General features: G+C 41.4%; 1 protein-coding gene across 2 annotated transcripts in view; it reads left to right on the top strand.

Moving 5' to 3' along the window:
* Positions 1–26999, top strand: part of GSK3B (glycogen synthase kinase 3 beta) — a 141861-nt gene that overhangs the window by 101697 nt on the left and 13165 nt on the right. Inside the window, exons 9-11 of one of the 2 annotated variants that reach the window (XM_044449692.1) lie at positions 1615–1653; positions 5445–5631; positions 9499–9597. In XM_044449692.1, coding sequence (XP_044305627.1) covers positions 1615–1653; positions 5445–5631; positions 9499–9597 — 325 coding nt within the window. The remainder of the gene's footprint in view (positions 1–1614; positions 1654–5444; positions 5632–9498; positions 9598–26999) is intronic. The other variant, XM_044449693.1, reaches the window with a different exon arrangement.

Below are 26999 nucleotides of genomic sequence, written 5' to 3'. Positions count from 1 at the left end.
AGTGAGAACTGAGCATACTGTGCCACAGAATGGTAATTGACTGTTGGAAGGGCAGGAGTGCAATGGAATAGCTTGGTAATGAGCATGGGTGACTGGAGCCGTGAACAGAAACACACTACATAGCAGCAGTTTGTCAGAGGTGGTACAGTTTTCAGTGTGGCATCTTGTGTCAGCATTCTACAACTAAACTGAGCAAATTAGCTGAAAATAGTAATTGTCTATGATAACTTATTTGTGAACAAGTGAGGTAATTTTAAAAATTAAAAGTTCCCATCAATGTTTACATGTTTTGTTTTAGTTTTCTGCTTGTGGCTTTCCTGTGCATTTACCTGGCCGTATTTAGTCTGCATACTAAAGGTTAGTCTGCCCAATTGCATTCTCTTTTTGCTCTTAGCTTTTCCTTTCCTTTGCCAAGACTGTTTTAGATTGTAATAGATTTCAGTGCGACGGGCCGGCTTTTAGACCGAGTGCTAAATTTTAGTCCGCAGACTAAAAAATAATCCGCGGATTATTTACCCAAGCAATTCCCTCACTGAAAACTACATTAAATATTGTAACTGTTCTCCTCAAAACGTACTAGTGAGGGCAGTTCACAGCTAACAGAAAACTCTATCACCTGCCTATTTGCACCTAGGCATAATGGAATACTGAAATCCTCCCTGGATTGTGATGTATCCCATTGTGCTTAAGTGTTGGCAGATTGTATTATTAATTCCTTGACTGTAACTGTGACAGACCTTTGCTTTTAATGTTCGTTGTTTGTATACTTTTCTGTAGTTCTTGGTGGGTGAATAAAATAGCAGAATAGGTTTCAGTAAGAACAGTTAAACAGTATAGTCTGTTTTTTCCATTGTCTATGTGGTCTTAGAAAAATATCAATCCTCATTTTAAATGAGCATGAGGGCATAAGGAAGGAAGCCACAATAAAGAAAAAAGTAAAGACTTTACCAGCACTCCTGAATGTCATGTCCAGTTCCTGAAGCATCCTAAAAATATATCAGTCAAAAAACCCTAAACTCTAAAAGTCATTGGTGGGGAAGTCAATCCAAAAAGAACAATAATCCGCGGCGGCCTGATATACATATAGCTTATAGAAATCTAAAATGGTCATCTTAGAAATGAAGCTTAACATTTTGTATCAATTACATGTGTGGTTTCAAAAACATTTTTCATCTTGTGATTTTGGGACAAATAAGTAGAGGAAAAAAAAGTATTCTGTGCATAAGAGCATGTCTTGCATTCTTTCCCATGTCTGTGGAAATCTGTATCCAAGACAGGGAGGAGCACTACAGATTAATATTGAAAATTTAATATAATTTTACTTCTACATAGTCATTTGATTTCACCTTTTTGTTATTTTTGAGTAAAGTCACTGGCATTGGAACATGCATTTAAAATGTTTCTGTACTATGCCTCACCCTTGCAAAATCAATTTTTTAAAGTTGGACTTGCTGCTTTCAAGACTGATGTTTAAAGGTTCTAATTGTATTAAACATTTAATATTTCCCCATCACCATGGATTTCTTATAATATTGGATATATTTTTCCTTGCTGGACTATTCTTTTGGATTGACTTCCCCTGTTTGGATTATTTCACTGCATTATCATCTTTAGGACTCGTCAGGAACAGGACATTTCACCTCAGGAGTACGGGTATGTACATAATATTTTTTTATATCATCAGGTTTTTCTGTTGTTGAAGGAGGAGAGGCTAAATGAGGGTGGTAAAGTTGTCACCTAACAGCCATATTTTCTTCAAGTGTCTGCTAAATATTGTCTCTCAATTTCTCAATTAAATGCTTGGGAGATGGGATAGCAGTTTTGATTTTCTGGCATTATTCACATAGATAATTCTACATAGAATTACTCATTCCAAGCCCTAGGAGAAAGTCTGCAGTTATGGTGGCTGCTTAAATATAAACTATGGTGCATTACAAGAATTATGTGAATAGCTTCTGCTTATTTATAGAAAAGGTGAAGGTGAGGAAGCAAATTCTGTATACTACAAGTATTCCTAACAAATCAGGGAAATTCAATTTTCCTCAGTTGCAATTCATTTCAAAGTAGCAATGAAGAAAAATATTAAACATGAGCAATTTTAATTTAAAATGAATGCATTTCAACACACAATTGTACTTCCACCAAATTTCATAGTATTGGGTGTTAATTTTAATTTAATGATGAAAAATTGTGGGAAATGTTGGCTTTTAATGAAATTTTACCCAGTTTTCAACACCCAGACTAAGTATCATTATTTTTTAATTTTCAAAATATGAGACTAATTTCTCAAAAAATGCAAAATCTATGAAATGAAAAATAATTTAACGTCAAATAGTCATGAGCCATGATTGGGTCACACCCCAAACATAGAAAAGTTGTATCAACAGCAGTGCTTACATTTTCTTTTGATGATGAGGGTGGTGAAGTCATTTTGTTGATTCATTTTGTAAATGAAGGGGTAGGGAAGACAGACGGAAGGCAAAATAGACATGAAGAAAGATGGATTTTTTAAAGTGAATTTGCATGTTGTAGGTTAAGGTTATGAAAACTATTGTCAAAGTTAAATAAAGCTGCTGACATAGGATGTTATGTAATATCACACAAGTGGACTTTGACCCATGGCTATTCAACTTCCTCCCCACCTCCTTAAATCTGCTGGGGGGGGGTTGTCCATACGCCACAGGAAAGGACAAATCCATCATGGGTGTCCGATCAGTTGGTTGGTGGGCACAGATGCATACAACTGATAACATTCATTTTAAAGCTCTTCTCTTGGCTTTAGTTGTACTGCTGTGGTCAGTGGATTGCAACCTAAAAATCACACTTGGAGATCCAAAACAAATCCAGTAGCTATGGTCTGAATAATAATCCAAGAGCTACCTTTCTTTAGATAACATTTAATTCCCAGTCATATTACACCTGCTCCCAACAATCAATTGATGAACTTCTAGATTCAACCTCATACCCAAATAAGGCTCTTCTTGGTTTTCGTGAGATTTCAAAAAGTAGCAGTTGGACTGCACCATCTTCAACAGGAGGTTTCCCACTCTTCCCATGTGGTCTCTCACTCTGTGTGAGAGCAAACTTACAACAGCTCACTGGGGACTTAGTGAGAAAATTTAAGTTCCCTCCAGAAATTTTTGTAACTGACTGTAACATTAAAGTAGCAAAACTAATGCATTTATTTTTCCAAAACCAACAAAACATTTTAAACATTTGTCTTCAAAGAGGGCAGCAAGATTTTGCCATTACAGTGACATATTGTTATTAGGAGCTTGCAACTTGTTATTAGTAATTTACATTTATGTTATCTGTAATGGCCCTCAAGAGTGTCTTAATAGCCACAATAAAAAAAAAAACAAAATCAGTAAAGCAAGCAAAAGCAGAAAGGACCCAAAAAATAGTAGTATGAAATGGTAAGCATCAAATAAAATTCTACTGTAGTTTCTAGGACACCAATGTAAAATGCATATCTAATAAAAAGAGTTGAGCAGAATTTGAAGGCATTGACTTTCTTAGTCATTAAATTCTGAACTCTTAATCTTACCACTCTTTTCTTTCACCCTTTTCATTGAAGAAGTGTGCTGGACATAATTACAGATGTGTTTCCTGTAGTTCCTAAATTGCACAGTTCCTCCAGTCCTTTTTACATGGAAATGAAATGGTGTCTCTAAAACAGCTGTAAAGTAATTGACTGTCATGGCCTGAAGGAGCAAGGAAAGGCAGCTGCAGTAGTGTCCAGCAGCTCTTCAGGATTGAGGCAAGGCAAGAAAAAGTGCTGGGACATACACAGGATTCAGAGCTTTCTGTTTTCCAGGGAGAAATTTCAGGAATTTTTCCAGAGGATGGGGTTGCTTACCTTCCCCTTGTCCATGATTCCCCATACCCAAAAGCCATTTTAGCTTTTTTTCTCTCCCTTTTGGCTGGAACATAAGATTGGAGCTCAGCACAGTTAGCTCTGTATGTTGGTATATTTGCAAGGGAGATTAGGCAGATTTAGGGTGAGTTACTTGCCCTCTTGTCCGTTTGTTGGTTCTCCTCTTCAAATCCCTCTCCACTTTATTTACATTACTGTGTCAAATTTAGGATTAGGAACACATGTATTCCAAGCTAGTGTGTCTTTCTGCCCTTTTCTGAGGAAAAGCCATGACTCTGTAGTATTACAGCGGTTTGGTAATGTTTCTTGCATTTTTTGCACCTGAGAGAAGAATATGCTGCCTGTAACATCTTTACACAATGAGGTGAGCTGTAGAGGGGCTAATTCCATGTTTGTTTTAGATGGATTTCTTTCAGACTAACCATGGTATTCCCTTCAACACCAGACTGGGTTTTGTTTCAATTCCAGAACAGCTAGCCACTGCAGAAAAGTTGTGTTAATTTGGTTTGTGGCTTATATTAGCTTAATTTTAGTCTTTCAATTCCTTATCTTTTGGACTTTTCCTCACACCTGGTTAGCGTTTTCTACAGTCACAGCATTCCTGATGAGAGTACACAACCACCCTCCTCTCGATTAGTGATTAGAACATTCTTACAGCAGTTTTGATTCTGCTGAATTTTAAGGACTTTTCTTTAATAGCAGGGCAGGTTTGCAGTTGATGTTGCATGTGGTATATGCTATTTCTTTTTGTGTTTCAAGAGTTAAATTCACCAGCATTCATCTCAGTTTCAGGAACACATGCCACCTTCCCTTGACCTGCATTGCACAGATAACATAGCTGAAAAAACATGTTTAAAGAACCTGTCAGTATGTGGCAAATTTGTATGTATGTGAGAGATAAGTAAACTTTAGCTGTAGTATAAAACTGGCAACAAAAGACTTTGTGGAGAGTACAAACCACAGATTTTAGGGAGGGTCTTCAATTTGCTGTTTAATTTATGGCTAGCTGACTCGGCACCCTTCAACAGTCTTTCCAAATGCCGAAAGTACAAAAACAGCCCAAATCCCCTGTCAATTGTTTACCTTACCATGTATTATTAGGGTTCATGTTAACTGATCAGTGTCATCTTGTTGCCAGTATAAATTCATGCTCAAGATAAAATTAGGTTATCATTTAAAAGACAGAATTCTTTTATCTTTCTGTCTTCAGAAAAATCCTGCTCATTTGTTTTGCTTTTTCTTTTCTCCAACCCATATGCATGGCTGACTGCACACCCATTATATTTTGAATTGATTATTTTCTTTCTTCCTACAGTTTTTCTCAGCTCTGTCTTGTATGTTTTTTAGTAGAATTACAACTTCACTCTAGTAAAGTAAGAACCCTTGCAACTAACCCATTCAATCCTAGAAGGTTGGCTAAGCGCTTTAAAGAGCTAATGTTATTGATAAAAGCAGCGGGTACAATTCCTACTTTGAGAGATTTACTTGCACATACTCATTGTCCATCAAAACCAGATTAAAGAAAAGTATTGATGGTTGACAGACTGTTCCTCTTGTTCTACTACAGGTCTTCCGGCCCCGCACTCCACCAGAAGCAATAGCGCTATGTAGCCGCCTGCTGGAATATACCCCCACTGCACGACTGACTCCACTAGAAGCATGTGCACACTCTTTCTTTGATGAATTACGGGACCCAAACATCAAACTACCAAGTGGGCGAGAGAAACCTGCACTCTTTAACTTCACCACTCAAGGTAGTCAGGGAGCAGTAAGGAAAACTGCATGCCTGAAAATTTCTGTGACACCAATACTGCATAATCTTAGGCTTTGATGTCAGAAGGAATTGATACAAACATTGGGAAGCTGGAAAAAGAGTGGTGAGCTATCTAAAGTGTGAGCTATCAGGAAAATGTAGAATAGAGAAATATGCCTGGAATTACTGTATCTGTTCAGTCTTCATGTGACATATATTTGCATCTGTAATATCAGCTGGCTGTACCAAATAGCGTAGCCAAGGGAATGTGGCACATGCATTGTTTATTAGCAGTGGCACTTGCATCGTTTTCCACCCTCTCGGAATCTGCTGTTTCCTTTGAGCTTAGCTGCAGTCCTCACAGGGGTTTTGGGAGAAGAATTTTTCCAGCAGCATTGTTTTGTTCCTTACTGTGATATCAATTATTGGGTGGGGGGGTGACTTGATCTTGAATGGACAATTAGAACCCATTAGCTTTACAAAAGACCTGCTAGCAGAGGAAAAGTTATGTATGTGATACGGGTCAACCTAGCTGCCCACAATTCTGGATTCTCCTGCGGGGGAGTGGCTGTAGAGACTTGCTAGGATGAGTGTCTACACTGAAAAAAGTGTACCTCTGCAGCAGCACTGGTACCTGTGTCATGGTTGTCAAGTAAATTGATTCCCCATTGGTCATAATGCAAAATAAGTAATTCAGAAGACTGGATAGACCAGAACTGACATCCAAAATAAGGCAGTAGGTTTGCTGTTTCATGGCACATGTTTCAAGGACTATACAGATGTTAGTTAAATCAGAAGTATGCTTGCAGTCTGCTGCTGTTCAGATTCTTTGGAAGTATAGCTCCAACCATTAATGAAAATTTTAATTGAGTTTAGTTGATTAAACTGTCAATGTAAATACAGGAAAACAATATTTCCAAGGCAAGAAATACATACACACACATTTATAGAATATCTTTATACAGTCATGATTTGAAAAGATCATACTTAAAGGATATATTTGTTTTTAGGTGTCACAGTAAACATGTATTAGAAAAGATACTATCTCTTGTGTATCTTTTAAAATAGTGCTTGCCATTTGCAGTTGTCATAGGCACATGATTTTTTAAAAAATCCAGCTGATCCACCAGTATCTTGATTAGAAGCTTTTAAACTAATTACTGTACCCAATTAATGAATGAATTAAGGCTACACCCCCATCCCTACTTATGTGGGCGTATGCTCTGTTGAGATTAGACCTGAGTAGGTTGTAAATGCTAAAGTCCAATTTGGAAGATTTCAGTAAGTTATATTTGAAATAAAGAATGAGTCAGAAGGGGTCTCCTGGGCCATCTAGTCTGACCCCCAGCTCCAGCGGGCTCCACTCATGACATGCCCACCATATTAAAGCCAATTACATGGTATCTTAGAAAGGAAGCTGTTAACACAGAGCATTTGAGTAACGTTCTGCTACCCCACAAATACTGCTGTTGTTGGGACTACTCTGCTGAAGTTGTTCCTTTTTACGTACACAGGAACATAAGACGATGCCTTATATTGAGTCAGACCATGGTCTGTACTGCCATGACTGACTCCCATGACTGACAGACAGGAGTTTTTCCAAGCCCTATTGTGAGATGTTAGGCATTGAGTCTAGAACATCCTGCATGCAAAGTATTAGTAACAAAATAATCAGTTCCTCTTGATCAAGTTTGATTGGGTTCATTTCAGATGTAAGTTACTGTCATCTTCCATTTATGGAGGAGTGAAAGGGACTACAATATTAATCAGAGTTAACTTGGCTTGTCCGCCTGTGTTAAACGTTTAATTTTCCTCGTTTTAGGATTGAATTACTTGAGCCAATTCAAATTCATCTGCTAAAAATCATTGGTTCATCTTGCACTATTGGTTCATCTTGCTCTATTTGTTCCTTTTTTGTGAATATTCACATTTAAAAAGAACTTTGAGAAAATAGAACCGCCACTTGTTTGCTGTGGCTTTGGCTAGAGGTGTTTCTTGAGAGGAAATAAATTTAGGCAGAACCAGTTCTGCCTAACTTAATTATTGCTGCTTAATTAAGAATGTAATGATTAAAGAGACTGAATGGTAACAGTATACTCTCCAGCATTACACAGATGCTAATAGGAACATTCCTTTGAAATAGGGTCATCCTGCTATTATAGATTGCAGATTTTTGCTTCCTCTATGCTGTAATAATTTACTTTACATAGCAATAAGCTTGCTATCCTGGCTTCTGAAGCAGATAAATGGCCCATTACTGCTTTTGCTTTTAAATAATAATTATTATTATTTGTAAATATAAATGCCACTTTTCTACCTCAAGAAGGTCAAAACTATTTCCTTCTATTTAATTAGCAGCAATATTGCATTTAATAGAAACCATCCAGAACATTGTAAGTTTTAAATACTGGCTCATAATCACTTAGTTTGAAACAAGTCCAAAAGTATGTAGGGGATGCACGTGCATATCTGTATTTATAGGAAACATTACTTCAAGTTAAAGTGTTCAAAATATTTAGTTCCTTTCTTTTGCTTTGTTCCTGTTAAAAGATACTCCAGGCCTTGCATCATGGTAAAACAACACAACTTTGCACTTTTGAAAAACCAGTGCCTTTTATTCTTGAAACACCTACTTGATTTTGTCCTAATTATACTTGAAATAATACCGCTGCACTGTCTCTTACTTTACTACCTTAATCCTAATAGGCTGTATTAATTCAATAATGGATAATCTAAAGTGCTTTCCTTGCTATAGAACAGTCTGGATAACTAAAACTTTGATTCTATTCTCACTTACCTGATGCTATTAACTAAATACCCAGACCAACTCCAGCAGATTTCGCAAGCTAACAAGGGCAAGGACCTAAGGAGCAAGTTGTAAGCTTCAGTTATCCTAGCCTGAATTGAATCATTTATCTGTTTCTTATTAACTGATTATATTGTCACCTATTGTTGTTGGCATAGTATAAAAGCAACTGTTAAATTTATGCCAATTAAAGCAAACTTAAGATAATTGGACTTAGTATGAAACATATTGAAGGCTTTTTTTTATCAAACCTCATAAAGGATGTTTAATTTCAACAAAAATGTAAAACATTTTAATTTCTGTTTTTGCAATCATACTTTTAATGTGTAGCTGAAATTTAAAGTAATTCCCTGCAATCTGGTATGTGTTAATAAAACTGTTTAATTTCTATATTTTATGCTGTCATGGGTTAAATAGATTAAACAATTTAAATATATAAATAATAGTTTAAATGAACTTAAGCTTCAGCATTTTGGAGTGTGGGAAGGTAGGGTGATCTTGCCATCTGCTTCCTGTGTTATAGAATCTGGCTCCCATCCTCTTGAAATTATTCGTGTATGTATTACTATAATACAGCATATTTTGTGCATGTAGTTTTGCCATTTTAGAAGCAGGAGATAGATGTGAGAGTGTGTGTAGGTTAGGGGACACATAATAATAATAATGACATGAAAATTACTATTAAAACATCAAGGGACAGACTGAAGTTAAAAGAAAATTGATCTGGGTCATTTGTAGTTACATACCTATAGAAAAACATCAGACGAAAAACCCTGTAAATGAACACAATAATTCTTTGAATGATGTTGAATGGTAAGTTTCCAACTGTGCCGATAGTTCCTTTTCCTTGGGAAGAGCCCCAGAATCATCTACATAGATTTTTAACAAAACATAGTCATACCACTGAACCTTTCCAGAAATGCACAAGAAAATACTGGTCATTACCTTTGCACACACCTTCCTATCATTTATGGCTACATTTCATAGAAGATCCACTGAATCTGCAGGCACAGGTACTCCATATAGGTTGGCTATAAACTGTTTTTTAAAACTTGTTTTTAGAATTGTCAAGTAATCCTTCTCTGGCTTCGACCCTCATACCTGCTCACGCTCGGAATCAAGCAGCTGCTTCAACACCCACGAATGTTTCAGCAGCCTCAGGTGAGACCACATTCATGCCTACTACCCTTTTCCTTGGTACACAGATTCTTCCTCTAACATTTTCACACTGTTGATCCTTGTATCTTAAACTACTGCTTCATTTTTGTCAAGTCCCTCAGTCTCTAATGTAAAGTTGTAGAACATTAAAGGGTAGTGTAGTTCTTGTGTAGGGGGGGCAGGGGTATTTGTTGTTTGAAAATGTTGTTATGTCCCCTGTGGATGTCTATTCTGGATTAACACATTTTTTCCTGCGGTATGTCTTCACACTCTTGCCTATCTGAGATAAACATTAACAATCAGTCACATCTTGGTTTTTGTGCTCATTGATCTCACATGTGCTAGCTCAGAGCTATGTGGAGAAATATAATACAAAACTCCTATTTTTTTTCATGTTTGAATGAGGTATTTTTGAGGAAAATAAATATGAGGTTGCATTCCGAAGTATACAGGGTTCACTCTCAAACTCATCTCTGTACCAGAAAACTGGTTATACCCAGAAAACTGAAAAGTGGTTAAAGATAAATTTTAAAAAATGGACCCAGTGGAATCCTGAAAATTATAGGCCACTTAGTTCAATATTCATTTTGAGTAAATTATAAAAACTCCTGTTGATTTTATCAGGATATTGAGGAACAAAATAGATCTCCCGCATGACTTAATTGTGGATATAAGAGCTGATCTGATATGCATTACTAAGACCTGGGGAGAGGAACAGGGAGGGGTTGGTCTTCATTTGCTGTGACCTCCTGGGTAATAAGTGCAGCACCAATATGATCTTTGGATCATGGTGGTTTTGCTGTGGTCTGTAGGAACTGTTTCTCCCTCTTTAGTCTACCAATATAGGTACTGATCTTGAGTTTATGTTGGGAACCTAGGACAAAAAAGGGATTCAGCTGGTGTAAGATCTATGCTACTACAATTTAGTACTCCTACCTAAGTTGATGGAATTGGTCTCCGATTTGATGTTGGAGACCTCTGGAATGATGGTTCTGGGAGTTATCAAGGGTGAGGCTGGTGGATCCAGGGTAACTAAGGTCTTCATGGCCACCACGGGGCTATCTCAACATGTCATTGGCCCAGCACAGCAAGAAGACACATGCTTGATTTGGTGTCTTTAATTGCATAAGGGGAAAGTAAAAGTCACTCAGATTTATCAGAAATTAGACACTAGATGCACTGTAGTAGTTCCAGTTCTACTGGATGGCCAATTCCAAATGGTGAGATTGAGGGATTTTTGCCATGTGCCCTGACAACTACATTATGAAGTTCTTCATGATCTTTGTGCATCACACATATAGGCTTCGTACCTAGAGAGAGCTTGTTGTAGGGAAGCTTCTATAGCTAAGTGTTTATTTTGAGCAGGAACCTTTCTCCTCCTCTTCCCAGGAAGTGTGGGAAGGGAATCTTGCCCATTTCCTCCATTTCTTTTCAACCACCATCATGCCTTGATCAGGAATCGCTTTGCCCTTCTCTAGCTGAGTATACTGCATTCTTTTTCTTCTTCTTTTCCCCCTCTTTTACCTAGAACAAACCATTCTTTGTTCCTCTCTCTTCAATCAGCCCTTTTGATCAATCATGCTTTCTGTTGCTCTTACCCAAGTTGCCCATGCTTTCTGTGCATCTTTTTCCTTTCTTCTTTCAGCTTTCTTCCCATCTTCTGTAATTTCAGTGGCAGTGGCCCTTAGGAACTGTGCTGCTTCCAATAGCAAGTTGTTCCCATCCAACAGCTACTCCCTCTGCCTTTTTTGCCTGGATGCAGGACATGCTATGGAGACCTGTTCCTGCTGCCAGGCCTTCATGAAACATTCCCCAAAACACTGGGCCTCAAATTTTGGAAGAAGGCCCCCACAAATTGTGCACTCTTCCAGAGAAGGATGAAACCAACCAAGCAGCGACAAGCATGTTCACTGGGCAACTATGTGGTGAGAAAGGCAGTGAAACACTAATAAAAAGATAGCCATTGTCATACTCAAATACAAGAAGAGGCGCCATGTAAGCCCCCATTGACTGGCAAGTGCAACCAATGAGTCTCCACTGCTTGCCAACCATTCCTGTTTCCCAGAGCTGAGGGAAGATGCTGCTGCATCTTCTGGGAAGAGAACTGATAGCCTGGCCTGCCACACTGAGAGACCACCGCTCACCCCAGACCTATGCACCTAGAGGAATGCACTCTTGGGAGCTGACCCAGATACCACCTGACTTGCCTCTGGGTACCCCCACAAGACCACCAACACTATCCTTGGAAAGTGGCTTTATGCCAGAGTGCCCTGCCACAGCAGCCCCATCACCGTGTTCATAGGCCAGGTGACACTGAAACCAATCCCTCTCTCTCCTTATCAAGTGGGATCCACTTCTGACTGGTCCCCAGCATCCTTCTGCTCCAGAGATGGGCCTGGCTACTCTGACAAGGACAACCATTAACCAACCAATACCATGATCGTATGCACCACCTTCGTTCTTCAGCACCAGAGAGACATGAAGGCAGGCAATCCACCAGCCGCAGTCCTTGACATCTGACTGATATTACTCCTTGACTAACTGCAGACCCCAGCACTGAACTATTACCAAGCCTCTGCCAGGCCTCAGTGGCTGATCAACACCAGTTCTCAGTACCAGACCAATGGCAGCCTTCAGTGCCCTGGGTCCTGAGGATTCAGCACCAGTGGCCATCCTCTTCTTGCCGGCTCTGCTCCAAATAGTTAAACAGTCCTGGAAGTTTCCTGCTGCCTCCCTCAACATGTCAAGGAAAGTGGAGTCAATGTATTGTGTGCTAGGTAATAACTTTCCACTCCTTTTGTAACACTGAAATCCAAACTCTGTCACTGTCAAGTTGGCACAGGGGACATCACAACGAGAGCACTCAGCCCCAGTTGACCATGAGGGGCACCAATTGGACAGCCTAGTGAGGCGCATCTGCATAACCTTGTCACTGGGCCTCTGGTTCTTGGAACTATGAAGCCACCATGGCCCAATATCAGCTCTTTTATTGAGACAAGAGCACTGCCATGAGTATCTCCTGGATGAGCTCAGGGACATGTCCTGCCTTCTTCACATGGAAGTATCCAAGCTGGCAAGATACCAAATTGCTTCAGCCAGGCACCATGTAGACTGCAACACCAAGGCCATGACAGGTGTGCTGGTCATCCGCAAACACATTTGGCTCAACTCAGCTGGCCTTATACGGGAGATGTGCTCCCAAATTGAAGACCTCCCCTTTGATGTGGAGGGTCTCTTCATTGAAGTAACAGATAATAGAATGGACTCCATTCAAAAAGCAAGGTCCACAGCCAGGAAAATGGGCTTCCAGCACTTCTAGACCACCTAAGTGGCTTGGAACTGCTTTCTCCCAACAGCAGAGGTGCCTATATGCAGACTGCCCTCACAGGTTTCGGTTTCAGGCAACCCCTCAACAAAAGTGGTGCAACCTCCCGGCCCACTTCAGGCAGGCACAGAAGCACTCAGAAGGGAACAAGTGTCAGCACTGACTGCCTCTACTGGTGGCTCCTACCACATCTTCCCCTCACATCAACTGTGATGGGCATCTTAACCAATTCCTACCCACATAGGAAGTGATAACATCAGACTCGTAGGTTTTGTCCATCATGGAAAGAGGCTACAGGATTGAGTTCAACACCCTCCCACCTCTTAGTGCAATTAGAGGCATACCCCATCCCCACTACTAGTGTAGGAAGTCAACATGCTATTCTGCAAAGGGGCTGTCGAGGGTCCACCACTGTTCAGAGGGTTTTACTCTTGATTTTTTATAGTACTGACAGGAACAGGAAACTCAGACTGATCCTAGATCTTAGAGGCATCAATTGATTCATCACACCCAGGAAATTCAGAATGGTTACCCTGCGGGGCATCTTCTCCCTTGTCTCCATCAACCTTAAAGATGTCTATTTCCACATCACCATATACCATATACCACGATTACAGGCACTTCTCACATTTCCAAATTGGGGAGGAAGTCCCATTTAGCTTCTCCACTGCCCCCAGGGTCTTCACAAAATGCATGGCAGTGTTATGTGCACATCTCTAGCTCCAGGAAGTACAGATCTTCCCATACCTTGATGAGTGGCTCTTGATTGCCCCATATAAGACTGGACTACAGCATTCAGTCCATGATACCTGCTCTTAACTACAAACACTGGGGTTGGATCTAAATCATGAAAAACCTGTTCTCTCCCCTTTCCAGTGCATACTCTTCATAGGGGCTTGCCTCAACTCACTCTCAAAAAAAGCTCACCTCCCCAAACCCAGAACAGCAACACTATACAATTCAGTAACAGATCTCAGCACAAGATCACAAAATACTGAAACCCCTCAGCCTCGTAGCTGCCTTGGTAGCAGTGGTCTGGTTTGGGAAACTACAGATAAAACCCCTGCAGCTATGGGTTGTCCACACTTAGTGCACTGAGGACTACCCCCAAAACACCATCCTGAACATCCTGCCCTCCATCTGGGACAAAGTATGATGGTGGACCATCCAACACAGCCTCACAGCAGGAATCAGCTTCCTTTCTCCGGATGCAGGTAACTGCAGATGCATCCAAGACAGACTGGGGGCACACTGGTGACCTGCAAACACAGAGGTCCTGGAACCACAGAGAAACCAGGCAACATGTGAACTTCCTGGAGATGCTGGCCATATACAAGGCATTAACCTCACTCCAAACATCCTTGCATGGTCAACAAGTACAGATTGCTATGGACAACACAACACTAGCTATAGACATACAGAAACATAAACAGTGTGAGTCAGAAGGGGTATCCTGGGCCATCTAGTCTGACCCCCAGCTCCAGCCAGCTCTGCTCATAACGTGCCTTCTCTGTGCATGTCCAGGCTGTCCATAAACACCCTCACTGACGGGGCTGAGTGGGAGTTGAAAAAGATGGTACTCTACAACAGATGGGTGATACCATCAGTGGATCTCCTTGTCACAGTCCAGTTCACAACATGACATGCCCCCAGTTCTGCTCCTAGACATGACAGGGAACAGTTCCCTGGGGAAACACCTTCCTCCTCCAATGGAGCAGGATCCTGTTCCTCATTTTTCCTCAATTCCCTCTAATCATCAGAGTAATTCCCAAGATAGGAGGGAAGGGAAGGGATGGACTGTGTCCTCACCACCCCACAGTGCCCGAGACAGCCATGGTCTGCCTTGCTACTCCAGCTCTCCCAAGGGGATTTCATCTGCTTTGCACAACTCCAGGACCTCATCTCACAGGACCATGGTCAAATTCTTAAACCAGACATTGGGACTTCATGTTTCACAATCTGGAGTATTGCCCCCTAGAGTGGAGGAGAGCACCACTACCACCCAAAATGCCATCCATAGTGCACATACCCTGAAGCCATCCACAAGGGAGAACTACTCGGCAATGTGGAATGCCTTCTCAGTCTCATGCACTGGGAAGGGTTTGGCCTGTGGTCGGCCACCATTGAACCAATCCTACATTTCCTGCAAACCTATTTCTGGAAAAACCTCACCCCTTTATCAATCCACATGTACGTGGTTACCATCTCCTTCTTTCACCCAACCATCAAGAGGGCATCAGTCTTTGCACACCCACTGGCATGCAGATTTCTGGGGGGACTGTGAAATCTCACTCCCCCCACCACCATTTGACCCTACATCCTAGCATGGAGCCTGTCAGTGGTGCTACATGCTTTCACCAAAAAACCCTTTGAGTCCCTTTATAAAAAGGCATGCACCTCCTGTCTTGGAAGGTTGTCTTCCTAGTGGCTGTCACATTAGCCTGTCATGCCAGCAAACTCTGCACCCTCCAAGTTGACCCACCATACCTGATCTTCAATAGGAGCAAGGCTGTTCTCCACCCAGACCCTGCCTTCCTACCCAATGTCATCTCACCTTTTCACCTCAGTCAGCATATTGTCCTCCTTGCTTTGTCCCATCTATACCGGTAGAGTTCACCCTGCACATGCTCAACATCTGGTAGGGCCTCGCCTTCTACAAATCTAGAACTGACCATTCTGCCAGTCTCCCAGGCTTGCTTTGTTTGTTAGGGTGGGCAGAACAAAGGAGACCTCTTTTCACAAAGATTATCGAACTGGGTCTCAAAAACTATTTGCATGGCATATGAGATGGGAGGCATCCACCTCACTAAGCAGCTGAAGGCCCACTCCACAGGAGCACTGGCCTTAGCCCTCCTTGCCAAGATCCCCTGCAAGACGTCTGCAGAACAGTCCTGTGATCCACACCCTCAGTGTTCATCAGACACTACGGCCTGGGCATCCATGTGAGGGCAGTCCTCCATCCTTCACTGATGACAGCATTCCTCTATCCTTCACAGGGTAAGCTGGCTGGTCTCCCATATGTGTGATCACAAAAAAGAAAGGCAAGTTGCTTACCTGTAACTGTGCATTCACACAACTTTCTCTCCAGCCCTACTTGCTGTTCCCCCTTCATCTATCGTCTTTCCTCACTCGGGATTCTTGGGGCCAGGCCTGGTCGGTGTTTCTTTCTCTCCTCACCTCAGTCCAGAGAACCACAGCAGTCTTCTTACGGGAGGGAACAGGAAGGAGAAATCTCCAGAAGCAAATCGTTTCCCTTTATATAGTATACTTAGATTGCTTGTTTGTTTTTTTAAATCCTAATCCCCAAGCCTTCTGGTCTTTATTGTAAGACTTTTGTATCTCTGTATGATACTTCTATATTGCTTATTCCTAAAAGTGGCAAACATCACATTAACTGCAAATTATAGGCCAAATTCTTTAATGTGGATGCTAACAGCAACTCTTGCTAATAGACTTAAGTATAAGTCTAAGCATTAGTATATATTGTTCAAGTGTGATTTGTTTGCTAAAGATGGGAAGCAGACAACTTCAGGTTTTTAGTAAATTGCTTTGAATAATAAAAGTACAGGTTCAGTCTAGATTCTTTCATGCTGAAATAGTATGTGATTACATTATATTGGTAATTCATATTTGTTATTTGGAAATTGTATGTTTCAGGGTTTTTTCCCCTCATCATACTGTTTCAGGCTGTGGTGATGAGCATTTCATGTCACTGGATGTTGCTGTAGCTTGGGTTGCAGGGTTCTGCTATGGGTTCTTCTGTCTGATCTGAATCAGATCTTCAGAATTGATCTGGATAGGTCACATTTCACAGGAAAGCCCAACAAAAATAGATAAGTCCACAGAAAGCTCCAAGAAATGCAGGACCTGGAAGCCAAACAAATTGATTCTATGTTGCTCCAGCAAGGAGAGGAACAAGACAAATATTAAGAGTTTGGTTGCCTTTAGGCTTGTTGGCCCGACTCCTCCATATTATCTGAGGCGTTCTCTCATAAAGGGGCATGGCCTTACAATCTCAGGCTGCAGCAATGTGGAAGTGGCTGTGGCAGGCTGGTGTTCTTAGGCCCAGGTCCTCAGAATCTAAGTATAGTAATGTGACTTCCCCTGGAGACAGAGGAGCTGATACTGTGGCACTTCTGGATAACGGGATCCTTAGGAGGTAGAAGGTTTATGACCCCTTCCCATCCTTTCCCTGAACCATTAACTCTTAGACCTTCTTTTTCTGAGGACAAGGAGTCAGGATTTCCTGAAGATAAGAATTCAGGGTTCTGGTCCATTACATACATGGATTGGTGAGTTATTCAGGGCAGTAAACTAAAATAAGTATGTCTTAATAAATTAAATAACTTATTTTAAATTATGATATATAGTACAAGGTGTAGTGATGATCACCAATTTAGAGGGTTTCAAAGGGGATTAAGTAATAGACGACATCAAAGGCTACTGCTTGTTGCTGAAGCAGCTGCTTTGCTTACATAATGGGCCAAGTTCTTAAGCACTTCCAAAATTTCTCAGTGATGGATAAGGAAATACTTTTCTCAGTCTGAGACCTCAGAGAGCTGCTTATAATTGAAGTAGGAAGTTCTGATCTCAGTAATTATCAGGCAGATTTTTAGGTTTATTAGTTATTCTAAGGTCAAGATGTGTTTTAAGTATACTGAGGCAAAAGACTAGCCTGTTTATGTCTGACCATAATTGAAAAGTGTAATTAATAAATTAGAACAATCCAAGATGTTTCTTTCTCTTTTTCTTTCACATTTTTGTATCCTGAAAAAGCTTCAACATTTGAGAGTGGTGCCATACATCTCTAAATCCTCAAATGCATTAGAAATTTTTTTCATTAGTCTTTTCATTTGCTGGATTAAAATCCTCTGTATTGTCCTATAAGTATATGCATGCATCATAAAAAAAACCTGCAAATTGGTCAGAGTTCGATATTATAAGAGAGAGCTGTAAGAAATGGTTCATTGACATGGGTTTTCTACAGCTGGACATGCTGTCCTGCTAAAGAGTAGTGAAATATTATTTATGGTATTTGTGATTTACACATACGAGTTATCTTCTGCCCGTGTGCAGAACAATCATTTGATACATTATAGAGCTAAACAGTTTTGTAGCTGGGAGTTCTACCTGCATTGCAACCGTAGTTCCTGCCTGCTTCTCAGTTCCTTTTTTCCATCATAGCAGTTCCCAGTATTTGAAATATTCATTGCACAGCAAAGAATCCTGCTGAGAAGGTGAATATATTCATTCTTCTGTCTCTCTTTTTTTCTTTATCAGAGTTTTCCTTTCTTTTTCTTCATTGCCCCTTTGTGGCAAAGAACTCCAAGGTCTTCAAAAATTGTATTTGCTTCAAAAGAAAAATACTGTTGACCATGGACACTTCAGCTGCCTTCTCTGCCTTGAAGAGCCTTAGAGGATTGATTTCTATATCCACTGCTAGTTCTTTATGAAACAGGTCAGGAGAAACAAAACACTTGGTCTGTATTCTCTATTGAAGGAACAAACTCTCACCTTCTCCTAGTGCCTCTTTGTGGAAACCGCTTCAAGCAAACATCCCCTGGATTCAGAGCACCCACACTTGCCACACCAACCGCTTCAGCTGTTCCTTCAGCCAATGAGAGCAGGGATGGTTCACAGTAATAGATCTTTGTGGTGCTTATGTGCTCTGCCTTTTGACCATTCATCAGATGTTGCCCTGGGCAACATCAGTGTTCTCCCTTTCGGACGAATTACAGCTCCTCGAGTCTTTACAAAGGCTATGGTAGTAGTGGTGGCAGCACACCTGAGACTTCAATGGATTATATCTTTCTTTCTTTCTTTCTTACTTACTTACTTACTTACTTACTTACTTACTTATATATTGTCCACACCACCCAACAGCCAAAGTTCTCTAGGCAGTTTGCAGCATCTTCTTCCACATAGACAACCAATTCTTTGTCCCTTCTTGATTACTTCAGTGTCAACATCAGCATAGTCTTTATGCTTCTGAAATCTTTTGACCTGTAGGTCAGCTAAACAAATCCCATCTTACAACATTTTGAACATTACAGTTTGTAAGGCAATTTCTTGACTCCATTGAAACCCATACCTACCGACCCATGGACAGAGGGAGACACTCCATATTCTTCACACAGGAACTGAGGACCACTCATTGATGCTGAGCAATCAACATCTAATGCCTGCTTCATTCATGACTTCAGCTCTTTCTGTAACTCTGCTAGCATGCCTCCACGTTAAACCACTCCAGTCATACTTCCTACAAATCTTCAGCCCAGAAATGGAACCCCAGACTCATATTTTGTCTCTTCCTGATTCAGTCTGATATATGCCCTCACAGAGCCTCAACCTCTGGATTCCTCATCCATTTTTGATAGTCAGTACACATGGCTGGAGGCCCACTCTAGTTCACAATTACGGGATCGTGGTCCCACCTGGAAATAAACCTGCAGTCCAGTCACTTCAAGCCCCTGACTGCTGCCAAAGCCCTGAAGGCACTTGAATCAATATGTCAAAACATGTCTTTTCGGATCACAACAAAGAATACCATGGTGGTCTTCCATATGAACCAGCAGGATAGGACAAGTTCCCTTTCCTTCCTGTAACAAACATTTGATTTCTAGAACTGGTGTCTATATTGCTACATTGCCTCCATCACAAAAGAACCCCACAGGAATGCTCAACTCACTTAGAAAACTCACTCAGTAGGTCAGAAAGTTCCTCACACAACTGGGAGCTGCTCTCTCTAACAGTCAAAATGAAACTCTTCAACAGATGGGGCATCCCAGATCTCAGTCTTATAGCAATAGCTGTAAACATAAAATGTCAGTCTTTCTGCAGCAGAGTTGGTTACAATCCATACTCTCTGGAAGATGCTTTATTTTTTCAGTTGAAGAGGCACCCATCTTTCTTTTTATCTTTTTCTTCTTTTTATGACAGAAGTTGTGCACAGGATACAGGATGATGGGGCTCAGTGCATTTTGATAACCCTACGGTGGCTGAAGCAAGCAGTCTGACTCCTCCACACTTTTCTCTTTCCCCCTTATTTCCCCACACAGTAAGCAAAGGGGAGATCGGACGTACCAGTCTAAAGACTCAGTGGGTTGTTCGCACATAATACTAAGCCATACTTTGAAGTTACCTTTCTTACCTTGTGTCCTATATTCACACTTTTGCAAAGTAACTACTTATGAGTAGTTTCCACACTGCCATCATTCCTCCAAGTGGCAGCATGTATCCCATCAGCCCCTGCAGCTGGTAATTAATACTAGTGTCCACCACTCTTGCCTGCCCTGCCTGCCTGCCTCTCCACTGCTTCCCCAGTATGCTTCCCCAGGCAGGCCCTTCATTAATTGCCTTCCCCCCCTGCTGCTCTAAGAAACAACTGGTTACTCACTAGAGGAGCACTGTAGGAATGCTCATTCCTTCTGCTGTGTACCAGCGTGCAAGCAGAACCTCCCTCACTGCACGCACACACTATTCACTACACACATGTGCAGAACTCACACATGGTGCCAAAGGCCACTTACTCCTGCACTCAGGTGCACAGAGGGCATCTTCATAGGCACCCATACCAGGAATGGTAGAAGCACATCCTACAGAAATAGTTTCCTTGGGAGCATGTCTGGCCATCTTCCTGGGAAGATTTTCTGGCTGGCCAAAAGGAATGTGTCTGTTGTGGTGGAGAGGGGGGAGCAGCAGGCCTTGCTGTAAGTCCTTAGGAATGCCAAGGACAAAACAGGAGCGACAGGGAAGATAGAGAAAGAGCGGGAGACATGGATCTCTCAGGGCAATCGACCTGACGGCTATTCCTCTCCACAGCCAGCGTGCTCCTCTTGTGCAGAGCTGCCTTCACAAGGGGAGAGAGCTGGTCCCCGGAGTGGAAGAGGGCAGTGCCCAGGCAGGAGTGCCCAGCATGCCTTTCTCCAAGGCCACTGCTGCTGGAAACAGTGCTGCGCAATGTCCTGCTGCTGCTGCTGTTCCTTAGCTGTGGCTGGGCAGTGTAGACAGAGCAGAAAAGCAGCACAAGGCAGCCAGTCAGAGTGTGGCTGCAGCTGCCTCAGCAGTTGCTGGGCAGAACAGGGCAGCGAAAAATGGAGGCTGGAGTGTCGGCTGCACTCTTGCAGGCAAACTTGTTGGCAGAAATGGAGGAAGGATGGAAAACATTGTAACTGAGTTCACACATAAGGGCAAGCAGTGCTGAAACATGGAAACTTTAGAACAGAACACTGAGATTCTCCATGGGGATTCATGGTAACCTGACATGCCACACTTTCACCATGCTTACTGAAGTCACACCTAATGACTGGGAGGATTTGTCATATATGAAAATAGCCGATGTCTCACTAAATGGAAAGTGGGCTTACCACACCACTTTCTGATAAAGTCTTGGAAGTAATTACTGTTTCTCAAAAATGTTTTACTTCATTTTGCCAAGTGGAAGGGTATTCTGAAATTTCTCACCCCATTAAAACAGGAACCATAATACTGCAGGCTACTGAATATTTTGGATTTTCTGCGTTTTGTGAAATCTAGGGGTTTAGCGCAGTGGTTTTCAACCTTTTCACAGCTGTGGACCAGCTAAAACAGGAAAACTTTCTCAGGGACTGCTGAGGTAGAAACAAAAAGCACCATACACATAATATAGTATTCTGTGTAATAGTTTCCAAACATGATACCAAAAGAGAAGAGAAGAGAAGAGAAGAGAAGAGAAGAGAAGAGAAGAGAAGAGAAGAGTCAAGTCTCCAAAGCAACCAGAAACCAAGCAACAAAAAATGCTTAAAAAGATACTGGAATTGGTGGAGTGTGACTCCCAGCCAGCTCCCATTGAGCCATCTCTCCCCTTCCTGGCTCCTGCAAACACAGTGTCACCCAAGAAAGAGGTGGTGGAACACAGCCAGCTCCCATGCTGGCTCACGGGGAGCAGGATGCAGCCCCCCTCCCCTGGACCAGCAGGAAATCTTTCACGGACCTGTGCCAGTCCATGGACTGGTGGTTGAAAAGCATTTTCTTCTATCAGTCTACTTGGCAGGCATATCAGTCAATCATGACAATATTAAAGGCTTCTTTCTTTCCTTGCACCCCCATATTAAATGGTTCCTTAAATTGTCAGTCTTGATTCACATGGAAGGGCTTTCATTCAACATGCATAGAACATCAACTCTTCCTGTTTGTCTGCCACTTGGAACCCTGAAAGGGGGTCTCCATGGTTCAACAAGTGGGTAGTTTTAGTCATACTAGTTGCCTATCAAACTGGAATGCTTTCCTGCATCCCTACATGTACAGGAACACTTGATTAGAACAATAGCTTCTTCTGCATGGTCTTTGTGCTTCGCACAAATGGGTTTATGCACCTGCATGAAAACACATTTGTAGCATTGCAGAGCTGAACATAGTTTTGATTGGAAGCCCACCATCCTGCTCAGCAACAAGCAACACTCTACTTCATGGCCTGAAAAATACATTGGATTGTATTTTCTTCCTTCCTCTTCCTCTTCTGATGCCCTCTGAGGCTCAGGGCAGAGCTTCTTTTTTCTGTCTTGTCATCTGAGTTTTTCTCTCTTTCCATTTTGTCCCTCATGAGCACATGACCTCCCGGTTCCTGCTGCGGTGGAAAAATCCCAACATCCAACGGATACTTGGGTACGTTCTTTACTTTAGGGAATCTCTGCAAAACCAGAATAAAAAGTCCAGAAGGAATAGGTCAGTTGTGTCTCCCTGTTCTTCCCTGTGAACAAAACTTGAAGACAACAGACTCATCCTCACAAAACTGGCCCTTGCACTGCCTTTATTTCTGTCTGGAAGAGACCGTCTTCCTCCTCTGCTGATTCACAAAGGATGTGACCACCCAGCCAGCCCCCTCAAGGGTACCTACATATCCCTTACCAGCATCTTTGGGTGTCTCCTTGGAACAATGGCTCAAGACCAGCAGTTCTTCACTTACAGTCAATACCAAATAAATAGACTAAATCTTGTTTGAAACACGCTGCAGCTACTTGGGCTCTTACAGACTACTCATCAATCAGATCTTGACACTGAACTGGAACCTCTGTCAGCTCCAACACAGTCAGTTCCCTAACTTGACTCCCATGGTCACCAATGCCATCATTGGACACATGTCAAGACCTAGACAAATGCAAGTCACATGATGATCTTCAATGTCTGGGTTCCATTTCAGGTAGTGAGCAATTATCTCTGAAGCTATAAACTGCAGATGTAGATAGCATTCACCTCAGTACCAACAAACCTCTCCAGCATCATCAGCCTCCTCAGGGACTTTACTCTGGCAACAGTATGATATTCCAGGAGACTATTGTGCACAGTGACACAATTAGTGATCTCTTTTATTTTTTCTGTAAAGACTGTTCACCTCCTAGGAGGCACTACTATTAAAAGGATACTCTTTCTTTCTGGCAACTCTACCTTCCCTATTCAGGAAACTTGAGGCCTACTTCTTGACACATCTTTTATAAGCCTCCAGAAATCACTCTGTCAGTAGAACCTGCTCCAGAGAGTTTTTACTAGCCTATCTTTGGTTTCCACTTTCAATTTTTTTTTTCAAAATGCTATCCATTAGAAAAAATGGACAGAGGACCCCGCACCCCCCCACACACACGCACGCACGCACAGTCTCCACCAGATGCCAGTTGGAGACCAGAATTGCTTTCCTGCTCATACGGTATTAGACCTTAGACTGAACAGATTCTGGGATTGGCTAAATCTGCTGCCCTGGCTACCATTACTGACCCAGAATTTAACAGGGTTCAATCCAATATAACACCAGTTTTGGTCCCAGTGCTGCTGCATCTAATCCATATAGTTAAAAAGTCACAGACAAAACCTTCTACTTTCCTACCAATCTCTCACAAAATTTAAAATTTCCACAGGATCCTAGAAGAAGGCTGTTGCTCAAACATGCTGTTCCTAATTCTTTCACAAGGGAGGTTTCACAGTGATAGATCCACCTGGACTAGTGGGGCCTTTCCTCTCTTAAACTGCAATTTAGTTCTGAAAGGGTGACAGGGTGGCATGTCACATTAATAAAATGAATGATAGCAACAATAATTTAAATTAAATGTTGTTGTACTTCTGAATGGACATGTGTAAATTGAACTGAGAGGTTTATAACAATTATAATACATTTAATAATTTTTTTATGCAGGGGTTCCCTGGGACATGACCAAGGGTTCCTCCAAAGTAAAATGGTTGAGAAATGCTGGCCTAAGCTATGGACTTGCTCCTTCAGGGGGAGTGCAGCCCCTCCAGAAAGGTTGAAAGCCCTCCATAAAGTCAGAGGAACTAACACTTCAGAATTGTCTGTATTGAACTTCAGTTTGTCACCCTTTATTAAGTCCGTTGACATAGCTAAGCACCAGTTTAGCACATCCACAGTTTCACCCACTAAAGGTGAAAAGACGTAGAGCAGCATGTCATCATCATACTTATGGTCCAAAATTCTGGATGGCCCCACTCAGCACCTAAATTTAGATGTTAGCTAGTATGGGGGACAAGCCCAACCCCTGAGGGAAACCTATACTAGAGAGTCCACAATCTGTATTCTCCAGTCATCCAGCTAGACCACTGCAATGCAGTACCCCTATTGCCAACCCCAGAAAGATATCATGGTTGATGGTATCAAGGACACAGAGAGGTCCAGAAATAACGTGGTCACACTTCCCTTATCTCTTTCTTGATATAGGGTGATGAATCTTTGCCAGACCTGGCCTGAATACTGAGTGAAATGGATCTAGGTAATCAGTCTCATCCAGGAGCACACCTTGTAGTGTGAAGTCATTCCCATGATCAATGAGAACATTAAACTCTTACTGTTTGCATGCGATAGCAAATACTTTTTCTTTCTTTTGCCACAGAAGGCATCTTTAAATATTAAGGAGTTACACCCTTTAATTATTATGAAATCCAATGAGAAGTACATACCTGGATTTACAGTGACATGGTGCAAAGCAATATCATGACTTGGTTTACCAACTCCAGTGAAAAAATACAAATTGATACTAACTGCAACTTATGATTTATGCAATTTTTCTATCTGGGATCCTTTTAGCTTTTAGTTATTATAAATTAGTATTTTAATATATTACAGCTTTTGACAGGGTGTTGCACCTGAAGAAATACTTTTTTCATTATGTTCTTCACAGTCACAACTGAGATCATCAGTAATTCCATCTCTGATGGAATCACCCTGAGACCATGTTAAATGTGAAATCCTTACTTGTCGCTTTCAAAGTTATATATCTCTTCATAAGTAGTACAAGAAGTTATGAAGGACAACCTTACTCTTGCCATTGTAATTACTCCCCCCACCCACATACTGAGCAATGGTTATTTGTCCAAGATTTTGTAGCTTCTGAGCCATGTCTTCTTGGCAAAACACATTCTTTATGTTTTATCTATTATTCTGTGACTAAATTCTAGCAGCTTTATTTATGCTTTGGTGCAATGTTAGCCATGCGTAATGAAAATTATTTGCAATCTCACCAAATACTGAAGCACACAATTATTAGGGGACAGCATTCCATCAAATATTACTGTGCCGCCAATACTAGCTTGTTCTGAAAGAATTTCTCAGATCTGTCTCCTTCTTTGGCCTAATATAAAAATGATAGCATATGATTTTTGTCAATCTGAAGAATGATGTCTTTGCAATTTATTTATAATACAGTGATGCCTTGTACTTCGAACAACTCTAACTTAGAACGATCCAGAGTTAGAACATTAGAGTTGAGATAAAATTGCTTCACAGTTTGAACCGTGCTTCTAAGTTCAAACTGCAAGTGAAGTGAAAAAAATGCAGCTGCAGCGAAAATATCTGTTGTACACCCAAGTTGGGGGGGGGGGATGCAGTGAAAGACACATTGCCATTAATCCTCCACAAGAAACTCCCCCTCACTTAGAACACACTTACCCCATCGTTCTTGCCACTTTCTGAAGCAGTTCTTCCATGAGTGTCTTTAGTTGCACTGTTACGGCTACCTTGCTGTCCTGAATCAATTTGTTTTGGCTTGAACTGATTCATCTTGAATCGATTCATTTTTGCCTTGAATCAGACATCAGGACAGCCATGACAGAACAATTAAAAACACTCGCAATAGAGGACTTCCAGAACTGCTTCAGAAAGTGGCAAGAACAATGGGGTAAGTGTGCTTGAAGTGAGGGGGATTAATGACAACGTGTCTTTTACTGTAATAATATTTTTTTAATTTAAACATTCACCATATTTTTTAATCACACCTCATATACAAGTGTGAGCTTAATTCATTTCAGGAGGCCGTATTTGCTGTTTAAGTTTACCAAAATGGGTATTGTTTAGGTTCTGGGAACAGATTAATTCACTTTCCATTATTTCCAGTGGGGAAAATTGATTCAGATAGGATTGCAGCCTGTGTGCCAGGCTAAGGTACTTATACAGGCCACTTCCGCCTCTAGTGGAAATGATGAATTGAGGAGCAGCCCCAATCAATAAACCTGATTTACACTATACAGTAAATCAGTAAATCGGAGAGCCAGTGTAGTGGTTAAGAGTGTAGAACTGGAACTCAGGTGATCTGGGTTCTAGTTCCTGCTCAGCCATGGAGCTAATTGACTGACTTTGGGCCGGACACAGATTCTCAGTCCAACCTACCTCACAGGATCGTCATCGTGGGGAGGAGAATGATGTCAGCCACTTGGAGTTCTTTAAAAAAGAAAAAAAAGATGGAGTATCGATCTAGTAAATGAACAAACAAACCTGATTCTTTATATTACACACCACACATCTAGAATTGAAGAACTACTAACTGCTTCAGTTTTATCTGGAAGTCTTCTCTTCTCAAGGCTGAGCATGCCCAGTTCTCTCAGTCCCTCTTCATAGGGCAGTGTTTCCAAGCCCTGGATCATTTTTGTTACTCTTCTCTGGACCTTTTCTGCATTTTAAATCTTGGTGTCCAGAACTGAACACAATATTCCAGGTGAGGTCTGACTAGTGAGGAGTATAGAGGAACTACTACTCATGATTTGGAAGTAATACTTCTGTTACTGCATCCAAGATAGCATTAGTCCTTTTAGCAGCTGCATCACATTG

The sequence above is a fragment of the Varanus komodoensis genome, unplaced genomic scaffold (genome assembly GCF_004798865.1).
Source record: "Varanus komodoensis strain SLA01 unplaced genomic scaffold, ASM479886v1 scaffold60, whole genome shotgun sequence".
NCBI lineage: Eukaryota > Metazoa > Chordata > Lepidosauria > Squamata > Varanidae > Varanus > Varanus komodoensis.
The sequence above is the reverse complement of the archived record's forward strand: the minus strand, read 5'-3'. Positions and strand labels throughout refer to the sequence as shown.